Genomic DNA, 15,955 nt, shown 5'->3' with positions numbered 1-15,955 from the left:
CAAATGGTGATAAAGGATGAAGTTGTCCACTCGAATTATTAATTATTAATTTAATCAGGCAATGCCCACACTGTGATTATGCGAGTTAGTTGGGAGTCATTGACCTGTTTGACTGTTGGTCTGTGGCTTTAGATGACTTGCCTGTTCATTTTCTATTTCTATGTGAATTGCTGTAGTATATTATGTTATGTTAATTTCAAAACCATTTGTTGTTTATAAGTTTACATGCAGTCATTCAGCTTTTGCAATTTTAGTTCAATTCATAGTTGAGGTTCAGACTGCTGTGCAGAGCTAAGCCTGGACTTTTATTTTGAAAACAGTGTTAGCGCCGTTTCCTACCTTTACTTTGAAAAGAATACTATAACCAAACGGTCTTTTCCGGGTTTGGGGTCCACATGATTTCTCCGGTTCAGAGTCATTGAGGAGATCTGCTTCAACCTCCACATCTCAGCGCTCAGACACAAAACCTGGTACTGAGAAGTCCAGAAGAGCGTGTCAGTTAAAAGTCACTGGTGGTTAGGATGTGCAGCATCGTGTTGGGGTCTAGCTGAACATCATTAAGGTTGCCAACATGTCTGTAGAAGAAAATTCAGAAACAAAATCTCAGGTGAAGGTTAGTATATACGAGCTCTGTTATTTATGTGTATTATTATTAATAATAATATTAATAATATTATTATTAATTATTATTATTATTATTATTATTATTATTATTATTCAAATGAGTTTAAGATGAGAAAGTGTAAAAGTGTGAAGAAGTTAAACACTGATGCAAATCGCAGTGAAGTCTGCAGTCTGCAAGGTGATGATCTGCATCTCAGTCAGGGCTCTCTTAAGAAAGGAGGCTGAGGAAACCAATAGTTTAGATGTGTTTGTTTTTAGGACATCACTGAACCAGCGATTTTTTTACGTGGGTCATTTTTGCAGTTTAGTTCTGCAGGAACTCTATAGACTAAAAATGAGCTAGCAATGAACATTAAAACGAGGATTAAATAAGACGTGTTTGATGATAGGGGTCAAATAAACTGTGTTGGTAATGAAGTCAAGAATAGTGCAGGCTTGTCTTTGGATTAGCAATGTTGCACCCTGGTCCTTGACTTCATCAGTGTATGAAGAAGGGGAATATGTTAATATAATGTGTGTGTATAGTGTGTAACAGATAAAAACTGGCTAAAAATAGTGAGGATAACCATTACCAGTGCTGTTGGACCTTTTGGTGATGCAACTCTAGTAAAAGTGCTTAATATGGTTAGCGCTGTCAATCTTAAAGATTACCAGATTACCACTGTGTGTTTTACGCCGCCCTTCCCTGTAACGGACACTGTGAACAGGCATCCTTATCACCAAAAGCCAGGATACGGGGCGGAGACCCCTGCACACATCTGGACTGATAGTGGGACATTGTATCTATGTGCCATTCTACACTTTCTTACTCAGAGCAAGCATCCAAAGCGCCAGCACCTCATTATTACTCACTGAGTTAAAACTATGGCAGACGGAGCGTATAAATACTTCAGGGTAAGAGAAGGTTTTAAATCAGTAAGCTCTAATTAGATGTTTAGCTTCTGTACATTCATTGAAAGGGTTATATTTGGGGAAAATCAGGTAAACTGAGAGCTAACTAAGTATATTTCCTTCATTGTGGTTTTATGTGTGTTTTACAGGATGGAGATGGTAAAGTCAGCAGGGTTATTCGTATTGGGACAAGAAAAAGCCAGGTAGGGTCCCAATGGAACTACAATGGAAGTATTCAATTGGAAATATGTAATTGGTAATACTTGCTGCACTTTTACTATTTTTATATTATAAGAGATATTTGTGATATATATCTAAATAAGATTTCACTCTTTATATTGTTTTTAATTCATTCCTATATATGTTGTTCTCATGTTCAGCCGCTGTTGTTTTAAATTATACTTGTGAAGGTAGCCTACTATGAACTAACTACATTTTGTACTTGAAAATAAGCAAAATAATCCTAATATTTTTGTGTTCTTAAGCTGGCCCGCATTCAGACAGACAGCGTAGCTGAGAAACTTAAAGAGTTATACCCTGATGTGCTCTTGGAAATAGGTAAGAGCTCTGAAACACTTACTGGGCGCCTACTGATGTTTAACACATTTGAGTCACTTTCATGTGATGTTGATTGACATATTATAAACACACCTAAAGGTATTTTAGATGATTTATTAAACACTAATATAGTAATGTAGATGATATGTCCAAATGTTTGTGGACACCTCTACTAATGAATGCATTTAGCATTCATTATTAAATTATTCTATTGGCACCGTGCCTAATGCCTAGCTATAATGCCCCCCTGCATTGAGCTGTGGAGCAGTGGAACTGTGTTCTGTGGAATGATGGTGCTCCATGAAGTACTTTTGGGATGAGTTGGGGGCCAGGTGGGGGTGGTGATCATCCAACATCCTGACCTCACTAACGCTCTTGTCCCTAAATACAATGAAATCCTCAGTAGAAAGCGTTTCCTGGGCAGTAATTCCAACACACTTTTTATACCCTTGATTTCGAATGAGAAGGTGTCCCAATACTTTTGGCCATGTAATGTATTTAGAATGTATTTTCACACAAGGCACTCTTGCTATTCGGTTTATTAGACATTTAATTAATTTCAGTCACCAGCAGATTTCTCATGTATTTAGATATTGTTGGACAATAATAATTATAATAATATTTCCTTTCCTTCCACGTTCTTAATTTGCTTCTAATTAGAAACCTGTAAAGTCAGCATGCCTTGTGTGGTCAAAATTTGGAACTTGACAGAAAACTATTCTAAATACCTTACATGGCCAAAAGTATTGGGACATTTGCTCATTCGAAAGCAAGGGTATAAAAAGTGTTATATATAAGTGTATGTATATATAGAGAGATATTGAGATATTGACTGTCATTGTGAGATCAGACCTTGTCAGTGAGCTCAGACAGTAAAATCTGGTTTATTCTATTTGTTTCAGTGGCTATGTCAACAACAGGTGACAAAATACTTGACACAGCTCTGTCAAAGGTAAGTGTTTTGTTAAAATTGAAAATTGAAAATTAAAAACTGAAATGTTATGTCATATGTTGCCAACATAAAGCTTTCATAAGACAGAATGAAAGCCCCCCCCCCACACACACACAAACACACAAACACAAACATTGCATTACTAACAGTAATCATTTTCTGTGTCAAAGATAGGTGAAAAGAGCCTCTTTACAAAGGAGCTGGAGAATGCCTTGGAAAGAAACGAGTAAGTCAGCTCTTGCGAATGTTCTACACATCCACTAACTTGTCCTAGCTGTGTTTGATCTGCGTTTGATCCATTGTAACCCAGTGCTTGTGTTGCTAAATGAAAGACGCTGTTGGCCCTTGTCTCTCCATAGGGTGGACCTGGTTGTGCACTCTTTGAAAGACTTACCCACCATCCTTCCTGTGGGTTTCACTATAGGAGCTGTGCTCAAGTAAGTAGAATAACAGTGGGGCCTCTATACTGAGAAACAGATGTACTGGCTCAAAGCCTTTCTGATGTTTCTTGGCCTGAGACCCTCCCTTAGTAAAACAGCTGGTCAAAAACACATTTTTGAGTTGCTATTAAATATATTATGTATGTATATTATGAGGAACACATACTTTTTTGTTTTGTTTTTAAAGGCGAGAAAGTCCCCATGATGCAGTGGTTTTGCACCCAAAAAATGCAGGCAAATCTCTGGATTTGCTACCAAACAAGAGGTATGATCTTGACACTTTTGTCTTTCATGTGTTTCTTTGGAAGTTATTTTTAATCCGTATGTCTTGTATGTAGTCCTTTTTATAAGCAGGCTGGCCTGAATGCCTCCATATTCCTTTTTTTTTTTTTTTAGTGTCATAGGCACCAGTTCTCTTCGCCGGGCTGCACAGTTAAAGAAAAGGTTTCCCCATTTGGAGTTTAAGGACATTGTATCTTTTTGATGGGTTCTATTCAGTTTGAGTACAGTTGAGGTATTAACTTGGAAATTAATTAATTAATTAATCTTTGAACATATGATATCGGGATTATTCCTTATTGATGTGACCTAGAGAGGCAATCTCAACACTCGCCTGAAGAAGCTGGATGAAAACAATGACTTTTCCGCCATCATCCTGGCTGCGGCTGGGCTGCGGAGAATGGGCTGGGACAATAGAATCAGTCAGGTATGTCTGCATCTCCTCAGGAAGTTTAGAGTTGGGCTGCACACAATATATACTTGCTCAGTACAAAAGGAAAACTCCCATTGTTCTCATTTTTCATGACATATCTACCAAAGGCAGATTATATTTGCTAAATATGATTTATTTTACTCCAGTATACTTCAATATACAGAGGACACAATTAATATCATGACATGCTGGATCTAAAGAAGCCTAGTATAAATTTCTTTATTTGTTTAAGTTTGCAATAAATATTGCAGAACAACAAAATATCACTGCCAGTTTTGTCCAGTATCGTACAGCCCGCTGTTGAGAGTCTTCTAATCAATTAATTTCAGCTAAATTATATTGAATTTGTTTAATAGCTGTTTCAAGCTAAGGGTTTTTTTAGGTTAAGGTGTTGTTATTTCCGGTCATTCTCAAGTACTTTGCTATTGTATTTACTTGATGTTTTGTTGCTCTCTCAGATCCTTGGTCCTGAAGATTGCATGTATGCAGTTGGACAGGTAGGTTCTTTGATTGTAATTCTTCAATAAAGTGATAGTTTGAAAAACACACACACAATTTTCTTGTAATCCTGTAAGCAACCACCCATTGTTATAAACTTAGGCTTTGCGTGTAGTTACTGATTACTTAGTAACATAATCCTGTGTAACAAAAGTCAAAAGGGCATAAAGAGGTTAAAAGGCCACAGTTTGCATAATATTCAGTCTTTGTATTTGCATTTTATATTCTTTAATTAAAAAACATGATGTCAACATGTAACATGTCATAAAATGTCACAAACCAAATGAGCTCACTTTTTTGGGATTACCTAATAACTCAATGCAGTTTGAGGCAAATGCGTGATTAATATGCTTGCAGTTCAATTCTGCAATTCTGCAATTCTGAATTTCTGTGTTAGATACATTAGCCTTGTAGTTCCAGTGCAAAACAAAAGAAGCAATTTTTAACTATGAAAATCAAACATGTCTCTGCTCATTGACTAATGTTTTTGGTTTAGGTGATTCACAATCTGTGCAATTGTGTTCATGTAAGAAGCAGAAGGCTATTACTAGATAAAGTGCAGCAACTGTGGGGTGTAGTTTTGACCAGGCTGTCGTGCTGTGCTGTATCAGGGTGCTTTGGCCGTGGAGGTGAGAGCGAGTGATCAGGACATTCTGGAGATGGTGTCAGTGCTGCATGATCCAGACACTGTGCTGCGCTGCATTGCAGAGAGAGCTTTCCTCAGACATCTGGTGAGAATTCTACTGTTCCTACTGAAGTAGGTCTGTTGTCTCTCTCTGAGCCTTTGTGCTCATGCTCTCACTCATTAACACACACACACCTTTAAGCATCTTCCCACCCTAAAATGGCAGATTTTTCTCCACTCAAAATGACCCATGTTTATTAAACTTTTCAAAATTCTCAGTTTCTGGTTTTCACATAGCACTGGATAAAACTAAAAGGAGTGATAAATCCTGATTATAGATCAGTCATTTAGACTCATATATGTCTCAATGTGTTGCTGTTTATTTCAGGAAGGAGGCTGCAGTGTTCCAGTTGCAGTTCACACAGAAGTGAAGAATTCCCAGGTAGAGCAAACCCTAACACTACACACACGGTCAAAAACTGCTCAGTAGAATATTTCTATTTCAGTTGGTCCACACACACAAACGCATGTAATTCAGTTGGTTCAGTTAAAGTAATACATAAGAAATTATTACCCTTACAGCTTAAAACAGACATCTAAAACAGGGGTGTCCAATAAAGGCTCTAATCCAGCCCACCAGATAAATTTAGAACCCATGTTCTAAACAGCAGCTTTTTAATTGAGTTCAGACACTCATTAAAAGAAATCCACTCTCTCTAACTGCACTGGGCCCAGCTGCCCAAAAGCATCTTAGAATTAAAATAATCTTGACTGATAGAGAGAGTGTTCAGTGTGATGCTTGCTAGACCAATTAAGAATGATCTACATGCTAAAATGCTTTGGGGAAATACACTTAATGTACCACAAACAGGCAGACACCTTTCTATTCTTTGGTAATAGAACTAATTTGTCATTTGTAACCCTTTCGGGCTGACTGCGGGCCATAGGTTGTTTTAAGGGGTTAAACTCCGCAGCAAAACCAAGCAGTCTGTATTTTAGCTGGGGCTGGGCATCAGATACTCAAACCAAATATCATATATAAGGTTGTGAACCCTCTGTGGTCAAACTCCGAGGCAGAACCAGTCAAAATTGCCGTTCATTTCTATGAGGGGTGGGATTTTTCCCCAACCAGTAACACCATCTGATTTCGTGATCATCTCAGTCACTGGATCAGTGAGTTGAGGAAACTGAGATGTTCACTATCGCAGTTAGAGCACTGTGAGAATCTGCAGGCAAACACTGAATACTGACACTGTTTATTAATAGGTATACAAACCTATTACTATGAATAGGTTTATTACACACTATTCATCTTATTACAAATGTACTAATGATATGTAATTATCCATTAGCAAATTTAGAACTTCATGCTCATTTCAAACGATGTGGACAAAATGGGTCCTGCTGCCTTGACCTTGGACTGCATTTAATGTGACCTCAAAAAGGTTTGCCACCCTTGATCTGAAAAATCTTCAAACTGTTACAGCTTTTGTTGTTGTGTCTTTACCCAGCTTTACCTGACTGGAGCAGTGTACAGCTTAGATGGCTCGGATAGTCTGAAGGACACGATGCAGACCAGCGTTGCTTTGGACAATCAGGTTATTATGCCCATTTGTTCAATAATGATGAACAATGAGCTTAAAAGTGCACCTAGGCTGATTATTATTAATGTCTTTACAGGAGGAGCAGGAAAAGGTTGATGAGAAAGTCCAGCGCGTGGGGATTACAGCGCTGAAAGTGTCCGGTGCTGCTCAGGATGCTGCGGAAAAGCTGGGGGTGGACCTCGCCAATCTGCTTCTGAGCAAAGGGGCCAAAGAGATTTTGACCGTGGCCAGACAGCTGAATGATGCGCGGTAGTTTTATTCATGTCCCACAATGCAGTGTTCAGGAAAACTTCAGACACAGTTGAGCTCCTGTATACTTTGCATACATAAAAATATCTTTACCAAGGCATTTACTACTTCTGTAACTATTGTAGATTGATGTACCTACCTGACCTGCATACTCAATTCTAGGATAAATATGAACATAACATCCTGTGCCAAGTACCAGTCACTGACCCGAAGATTTGCAATGCAGTAATGTGTTTTTTCAGATTCACAAGTTTAAGTGATAATCATTTTATACCTGCTGCTGAGATGCTAATAGACAACAGCGTGTCTCAGCGTTGTCTGAAGGGTGTCTGACAGCCTTGTGAAAGCTAGATGCCTAAGAGACAATGTTATTTTCATTTTACCTCAGCAGTCTTTTAGAGTCTAAAAAACAATGTTTTATATTTATTACTTATAAAAATGACACAATACATGCAGAAATGAAACTTGAATTATTATCCATTTGCTGCATTATTTTCATTTTTTCCCCTCATCGCCTTCATGTGTAAGTGTTGTTTAGATACCATTAGCATTTGTGTGATTAGTGCCTCTTATCATTTCAACCAAATACCATAAACTCATTATTGGGTGATTTTTGCCATGTTTAATGTTTTAACAGTCATATTACTGATAACATGTCTTCTTGCCTTTATGGCTGCATTTATCTTTCTTTCCAATCTGATTTACTGCAGCCTTTCCCCCCCACATTAAACACTGTATTTATATTTAAACCCTGAATTGCTATTGAGTGATTATTGTACCCTGAATTTGACCTGCTTCTGGTAACATGTTTTTTCTCGGCCCTCTGGTCATAATCTTATAGGGGAGTGTCCCTCTGATCATGTGATGAACATCCTACATCTTCACTAGGATTGTGTGTAGCATCCAGTATCTTCTTATTGTAGAAATGATAACCCTGGTTACAGAACAAGTCCAGCAAAACTTCACTTCTGCCCTAGCCTAAGTTCATTATGGTGGTTGCCTCCAGTCCCCCTTGATCAGACAAGGGTAGCATGCTATCTGCCCTTGTATTATTATAGCTTTCTAAAAATAAAATATTTTATTGTTACTCAGACTAACACATTATCAAAGGTCTCTGAGCACCCCCCCCCCCCTTCAGTTCATTCTCAGTCACCTTTGGCTAAAGATACTAGTTCTTTATGCTGGCATTTCTTGATATTTTGGGAGAGGGAGGGGTAGTCCACTAGTTGAATAATGCAAGAACAATATATGAGAGCACAAAATGACGACTTTCGACAGTTTGGTGTCAAATAACAACATAGTATGTAACCATATCATACAAAAATATATGTTTTTAATCCTCGAATTCCTAAAATCCTTTCGCGTCTTCCCTTCTGTAACCGAGGAGCCTTAGCAAACCCGCCTCCTTTAGCCATGTTTCCATATTCTATTGGACCACCGCCTGCCAATAAGGCTGGGGCCGGCTTTCTGATTGGTCGGGGTGGAGAACAGGGCTGGTCACACGTTTTCTAGAAGCCTGCAAATATCGCACAGGATTGAGAAAGACGGGATTTCCTGTGGTGTTGCTGAGCTGCAGAATTTTTAGTTGAGGCTTGCAAAGTATCTAGTCAGTGTCATCTTTTCGGATTTAATGTCTTAATCACGTAATATCGTCTGTGCGTGTCCTAGACTACATCCAGAAGTAGCTAGCTAGCCAGAAATAAAAATGTCTGAACCCACGGTAGCCGACACTCGCCGGTTAAACTCAAAGCCCCAGGACCTCACGGATGCTTACGGACCTCCGAGCAATTTTCTGGAAATTGACGTCTACGACCCCCAAACTATCGGAGTTGGGCGGAATCGTTTTACTACTTACGAAGTCCGAATGAGGGTAGGTGACTGCAGATGGGTAAAGTGAGGTGAGAGCTGGCTGTGCTGGTTGAGGTCGGCGGGCTGAGTTCCCAATGCAGAGACCTGGAATCTGTCTCGGCCTACTTCGCGCTAGCTAGCTAGCACTAGCTAGGTTAGCTTTCCAACGTTAGCTAACACAACCTGCCTGATTCATCTGTTTTACTGAAGTTAATGAAGTAGTTATCGTTGTGTTGATTTGCTTTACTTATTGTGCTGTATACTTTCATTGTCGGTTCATCGTAATTTATTTAATATAACGTTATTTTGAGGAGAGCGAGCAGGCTAATTGTCTAAGCTAGCTAGCTATCTAGCTAGCTGCGCAAATTGGGTTCTGACAGCCCCAGCTAGCAAGCAAGCTAGCTAGTTTCCTAACTTGGCTAACGTTAGCTCCGGCCCTAATACGATTTTGATTAATTAATTAGGTTACTTTGTAGGAATCGGTAGAGGCTTCTGCTAACAGTATCTGTGCTGTTTTTAGCAGAAGCAGTGATCCTCTTGATTCGCGAGTATTTTTAGGACCAGCCTGTTGTTAACTTCGCTAACGAGCCACATTTTCTGACCCTCGTTAATGCAGTCATACACGTTTTTAAGAAAGGCGTAGTACTCGGGTCTGTCAGAAAAACAGGCCACTAATAAAAACAAAATCAGGCATTTCGACTGCGAACTAAAGTCATGTGTTTAAACCCTTCTGGCCTTTGTGTTTTGTAAACAGACCAACCTCCCTATTTTCAAGTTGAAGGACTCTTGTGTTCGAAGACGGTACAGCGACTTTGAGTGGCTGAAAAATGAGCTAGAAAGAGACAGTAAGGTAAGAAAGCAAGCAGAAAACACACTAACGTTATAAGACTAGATCACTTCTGCACCTAATATTACTCTTGCCTACTGGCGTGGAGCACGACAAGGATGTAATGCTTTCATGTAAAAGCCTTGTTTCTCTAAAACAGTGGTTTTACAAGAGAAGGAAAACCCCTTCTTTATCTTCAGTAGATGTCTGTGTATAATCATTTCACTACCAAGTCGTTTTGGAGCTTTTTTTTTTGTATATATCATTAAATCTGGACATAATGTTAAGAATAACTGCCTGATTTTAAATGGTCAAAAAAGGGAAAAATAGCAAACATGGAGAGAAATGTTTTTTGCATGATGTGCCAATATATTAATTCAGCTACCCTGCTGCAGTAAATTCTGAGAAGTATATACAGAAATACAGTGTTTTTACATGGTAAGACTGTGTGTGTACCTGTAAAAAGTGTATAACATAACAAACACAAATAAACACAGGTTCGGTTGCTGACTTCTCCTGAACTCCAGACACTCTATGGATTTGTTCAGTTCTCCCAGCAGCTCACCTGATTTACTTTATTGAAGGCCCTTCACCCTGTCTGTTCCCCAGACGCCCACTGCTCCGGGCATGTGTGCTCACAGTCGCTGTGTGAGTTTCACTAATGTGTATGTGTGTGTTTACTGCATGGATGAGTTAAAAGGCGGAGGCCAAATTCCATCTGTGTCCAACACAAATGGTGAATATGGGTGTCTTGTCTATAAATAAAATAGAATTTAGATGATTTGGCCTTTGCACATCATCTTTAGGAAAGGCTAGCACATTTTAAGCATTGCAAATTCTAATGCTTTATAAATACTCTGGCCCCTCAACCTCATCAAGGGCTCCTCTAAAACAGGTGCCTAGCACTCAGAAAAATTAATTGATTCCCACAAAGCAGGAAAAGACTATAAGAAGATAGCAAAGCTTGTCAGGTAGCTGTTTCCTCAGTTCATTATGGAAATAGGAAATGGCAGTTAACAGGAACGGTGCAGGTCAAGGAAGACCAGGAAAAGGTTCGGAGAAAACTGCTTGTAAGATTGATGGGCAAATCTCACAACCCCTGTTTGACTGGGGGGGGGGGGGGTTAGGATATCTAAACTAGCTTCATAGAAAAAAAGTCCTGTTGACGAAGTTACATAGAACATTTTGACCCAATGACTAAAGGTGTGTTTGGAGAAAAAAGGTGCAGAAGTTGATGAAAAGAACACCTCTTCAACTGTGACGCACAGGGATGGATTGATGATGCTTTAGGATTGTGTTGCCGCCAGTGGCACAGAGAACATTTTACTGGTGAAGTGAAGATTGGATTAAACTGAATACAATTTGGGAAGAAAGTATCAAAGTGTATGTTTAAAAAAAAAAATTAAAAAATAAAAATAAAAAAGCAGCGGTCGATTGGGGGGGGAGTATTGCATCTACAACAGGATGATCATTCTAAGCACACCTCAAAATCCACAGTTGACCACCTTAAGAGGCACAAGTTGAAGGTTTTGCCATGGCCCTTACAGCCACTTGACCTAAACATCATCAGAATTCTGTGACTAGACCTAAAAAGAGAGAAATCTAAAGCCTTGGGAAATCAGAGAAGTGTAACCCCAGCTTTACTGAACTAGATGCCTTTTGCAAGAACGAAGGGGCCAAAACAAAAAATTGACAGACACATGGCAGAGTCCACCACTTTATTCTCAGCTGTGTCATTGACCGTAGTCTATAATTAGTCATTTAAAAAGGCGTGGCTTCACCCATTCATTCTTGGACACGTGCTGGGAAAAAAAATAAATTGTTGGGGAAAAAAAATTATGATTGTAATTCTTCCTTGCATATAACATATATTGGATAGTATAATGCAAATCTCATTTTGGTTATACTTTTTGGTTATACTTGCTTTTGACTTTGCATATGACAACATCTCCTAGATTGTTGTGCCTCCTCTGCCTGGGAAAGCTTTGAAGAGACAGCTGCCCTTCCGTGGAGATGAAGGTATATTTGAGGAGTCCTTCATTGAGGAGAGACGAGTTGGACTTGAACAGTTTATTAACAGGTTAGCAGCCAAACGGACACATTTTACCACGCTGCTGTAGTTATTAAATTAAGAGCTGCACAAAATATACTAATCAGTGGTTTGTAAACCCCCACGCCCCCTTGCTGTTCCAGAATTGCTGGGCATCCCTTGGCACAGAACGAGCGCTGTCTTCACATGTTCCTGCAGGAGGAGAGCATTGATCGGAACTACATCCCCGGAAAAGTACGGCAGTAGGGCTTTCCAAACTGGGACTCGGGGAGGGTCTTCTTTCTGCTGTTATCAACTTCTATTTCCCTTTCATCTGCAGACAGTGCAGAGTAACGTTTATTTTTACACCAAGTAAATCTAGATGCATCATAAACAATGCAGGACTTGAATATATTGGGCAGATGATGTTTTGTACACGTGTCTGAGAGTTGCTCTTTACACACACAGTGTATCTTGTTTTATTACATCCATGCAATGTCCTTGTTAGAGCGTGTGTGTACGTGTGCATTATATGATTATACATGAACGCTGTAGCACTAAACAAAGATGGTCGGCTCATGTCTTTGTCCTCAGGCAGTTGTGGAGTCTTTTTATAAGAGAGGAGAGCAGAATTAAAAGTACTCACTTTTCTCTCAAACAAACTTTCAAATTTCTAATTATTACTGGTACCTGCCAATCAGCTCGCACATATATAGACGTTCATGTAGGAGATTTTCCTTAAATTATTAGAAATATCACGTCTGATATTATATATTGTATTATGAACATTCCACAAGTACTTTTGATAATTCGCTGTACGTATGCGTTCCCGTTAGTAACCTAGAAAATGTAGGGCCTTTACATTCATCACACTGCTGGAATGCAAGTATTGTTGTATGACCATTAGCCAGAGAGAAATTGAGAAATGAACTTGCCCATTCTGATGTGGTATCAGACTAGAGGTGCTTGAAGTGCTTAAAGAGCCCAGTAGATCATGATGATCCGGAGATTCAGACACCACTACCTAGAGGACAAAGTATTTGCCCACTTTGTAAAAGTTGTCCTGCCAAAGTCTAGTCATTTTCCTCAGAATGACGCTATATTTATGTTCTCTTCCTGTGTTAATCAATCTGTGCCTGTGACATTTGTCTGTAAATAAAGTATAACAAACTAGTTAAGTGCTGCTGACTGGAGATTTAATGACATCAAGCGAAATGTGTCTTTATTTCCCACCTTATCTTACTTATTCTCTCTTCCATTTTAGGTATGAATGAAGTAAGTTTTGGGGTTTTCTTTCCTTTGGAGATCATAATGTTGTAAACTACTGTTGGGGTAACCCGGTGTCTGCATGGAAGCTAATTCTTTAATTCAACACTATTGTCAAAAGCTGCATAATCATTACCATACTTACAACAGGCATAACTTTGTCCCCCATTTTCTTGCTTTGCTAATTCTTTTTGCATCTGCTTGTCACTCTCGAATCATGCAACATCAAGTAGTACAGATACTTTCAATTGTTGTAGACTGCATGTCATGATTGCATGTTGCTGCATATAATGTTATGTAACAGGTGAGTCCATTTTATTTGCACTGATCAAACATGTTGTTTACAGCGCCACACTCAGCAATTCTGTATTTTCTTGTATAATTTCACATTGTAAACATGCATAATTTAGTTATATTAAGTAATATTAGATGTTCTACCATAGCTCCTAGTAGTTCTTGGATGTGGCGTCCTCAAATTGGGGACAAATGTAAATGGTTGCTTAGTTTGAAGAGAACCATGTCAACTAAAGGTCATTAAATGGTCTGCACTTGTATTCTCAGATGCTACAGCAAGACTAAAGCGCCCACCCTTCCCCTCAGAGGAATGCCTCATCTGTAGGCTGTGTGTGTATATGCCTGGCACGCTCACTCAGGTGCTCTTTGGGAAAATAAAAATCAGATGCATTCTCACTAAACCCTGATTTAAAACCTACACATATAAATAGCAATTAAGAAATGAACCAAGTCTGATCCTTTCACTACATAAGCTTTATTTTCGTGCTAAATCTCAGTCCCCATGGTTTGCATTCTTCAACATGTAGAGGCCAAACAATACAGGCTTGAGGACACTGCACAAGGGTGTCACGTGCATGACTCATTGTTTTTGTTTTTTTTTTAAGTGAGGGTGGGGTCATGTGTTAGCCTTAGGTTGAGGAAGGGTTGCTCTCAGAGTGAAGGGGGGGAGAGTATCCTATAACGAGGACCCCGTTTGTTTCAGTGTTACTCGGCTGTTGTAAGAATTTTTGCTTTTTGTCATCAAAGCCTTTAACTGTTTAGCAGAAAATGATATTTAGAGAAGATTTAATGTATAGTTTCCTTAATTTAATAAATGGTTCCCTCAGTTTAGTGTGGATGCTTTAATTAAACAGAGGGTGTTTTTTAAGGGAATAGATTTTTAAACGGAGGGAACTGATTTTTAAACTGAGGGAACGATTTATTGACTTGAGGGAACAGATTTTTAAACTGAGGGAACGATTTATTGACTTGAGGGAACGATTTATTGACTTGAGGGAACAGATTTTTTTAAGAGGGAATGATTTATTCAATTGAGGGAATGCTTTATTAAATCAAGAAAACTTAAGTCTCTAAATATTATTTTTTCTAAAGTAATAGGTTAGGGGCTCTGTACCGTTAGTATACTTTGGCTCGCATTTTATTCAGATTTTCTTTCTTTTTTCAAAAATGTAGCAAGGCAAGACAACGAGAGATTTTACGACCACCCCTTATAAAAAGAAAAATGTCTTCCTGTTCCACATTCCATGTTTCCCCTCATGTGTCATCTCTATATCTTTAAATGACTAAATATATTTTATATCAAAGCATTCATTGCAAAGTTTTGTACCATTGTTAGCTTAGTCTTTATATTGGTGTTATAACACTGCTGTCGGGAATGTACATATTCAATCACTGTGAAAACAAGAAATGTTCATCCACCCAATGACACCAGGTCACGTTTGATGGCATAATTTCACATCCTTTGCAAGATTATATGTTTTCTTTTGTTCGTTTGTTTTTCTTTTTTGGTTGCTTCGTGGTATTGCTGATTCAAGACTATCTATGATTAACATGTATAAGTGCAGTAGTTATTGTCACAGTTATTTTCATACAGATTGTCATGTCATTTCTACCCCTAAATAAATCTCCCCCTGCTTGCTTTACTCTGACTACTTAATGTCCTGTGTTGCGTTTAATTAGTACTGTTTTTTTATTTATATAATATAATTATTTAAGCATTAAATACACATAATCAGAACAGTGGGGTTGGGTATTTTGTTTCTGCAGTTCAGCGCCACCTGCTGGTCGTAATAAGTAAAATATTCACTTGTTATTTTGCTATTGAAATAATTCTAATTAATGAACTCTCAGAATTAGGACTTTTACTGAACTACAAAACCCACCCATTCGTGGAATGTGTGAGAGTGACGTCACCGCCGCGACATACTTTGTAGTCCTTTTTTTTATTTTTTGTTTTTTTAGAAACACTAAAAAATGTATTTCTTTTGTTAATGTGGGTTAATAATTTGGACCTTCGGAATAATGTCAGATATCATTGAATATGACCTGTGATTTAGGGGTGGGATACAACTTTTTATTAAACTGGTGGTGGAAAAAGGTCTTTGGAGACACTTTGAATATTTAGAGCAAATTAATGTGTACTTTTCATTTCAGCTTCTCCATCCTTCTCACACACACACACACACACACACACACACAACTACATACGATGTGCTGGATGTTCTGTAATTGGAAAATCTTTGGGGTCATTTCACTACCCAGGCAAGTTTCTTAAACATAATGCAAATGTTCTGATGTGCCCATTTAATGGTTTTAGCAGTAGAGATGATAACTAATTCCTCTATACGTGTTTACAAATGGTAAATGGTCGGGATGTAAACGCCTGGTATTATTTAGCAGATCTACGCAGACTGGATTGTGCTATGTGCGCTTTTCATCGAGTTCATTGTTGACCTCCGTTTTGAAGGCAAACAGCAGGGGGCGATCTCACCTCTTTCCTTCCTACATCTGCCTCTGTCTTTTTCCGACAGGTGGCGCT

At 38.6% G+C, this 15,955-nt stretch overlaps 2 protein-coding genes across 3 annotated transcripts; both read left to right on the top strand.

Annotated features, from left to right (window-relative positions):
- Positions 1-395: 395 nt before the first annotated feature.
- Positions 396-7,879, top strand: LOC140539061 (porphobilinogen deaminase-like). Its single transcript, XM_072661672.1, has 14 exons — positions 396-613; positions 1,665-1,718; positions 2,001-2,073; positions 2,976-3,025; positions 3,196-3,251; positions 3,385-3,462; positions 3,653-3,730; positions 3,862-3,937; positions 4,058-4,171; positions 4,636-4,674; positions 5,287-5,406; positions 5,689-5,742; positions 6,812-6,898; positions 6,981-7,879. Exons 1-14 carry the CDS (start codon positions 572-574, stop codon positions 7,155-7,157), a joined length of 1,098 nt encoding a protein of 365 aa, XP_072517773.1. The 5' UTR covers positions 396-571; the 3' UTR covers positions 7,158-7,879.
- Positions 7,880-8,646: 767 nt separating this feature from the next.
- Positions 8,647-15,059, top strand: snx12 (sorting nexin 12). Of its 2 annotated transcripts, XM_072662043.1 has the most exons (5): positions 8,647-9,023; positions 9,756-9,851; positions 11,783-11,907; positions 12,021-12,111; positions 13,121-15,059. In XM_072662043.1, the coding sequence occupies exons 1-5, from the start codon at positions 8,859-8,861 to the stop codon at positions 13,124-13,126; spliced, it is 483 nt and encodes a 160-aa protein (XP_072518144.1). In that variant the 5' UTR covers positions 8,647-8,858; the 3' UTR covers positions 13,127-15,059. The 2 variants fall into 2 exon arrangements, with proteins under 2 accessions (XP_072518144.1, XP_072518143.1); XM_072662042.1 differs by lacking the exon at positions 13,121-15,059 and having other exon boundaries at positions 12,021-13,082.
- Positions 15,060-15,955: the final 896 nt, after the last annotated feature.

Source organism: Salminus brasiliensis, chromosome 18 (assembly GCF_030463535.1).
Source record: "Salminus brasiliensis chromosome 18, fSalBra1.hap2, whole genome shotgun sequence".
Taxonomy (NCBI): Eukaryota; Metazoa; Chordata; class Actinopteri; order Characiformes; family Bryconidae; genus Salminus; species Salminus brasiliensis.
Note: the sequence above shows the minus strand (reverse complement) of the source record. Positions and strands in the feature narration are given on the sequence as shown.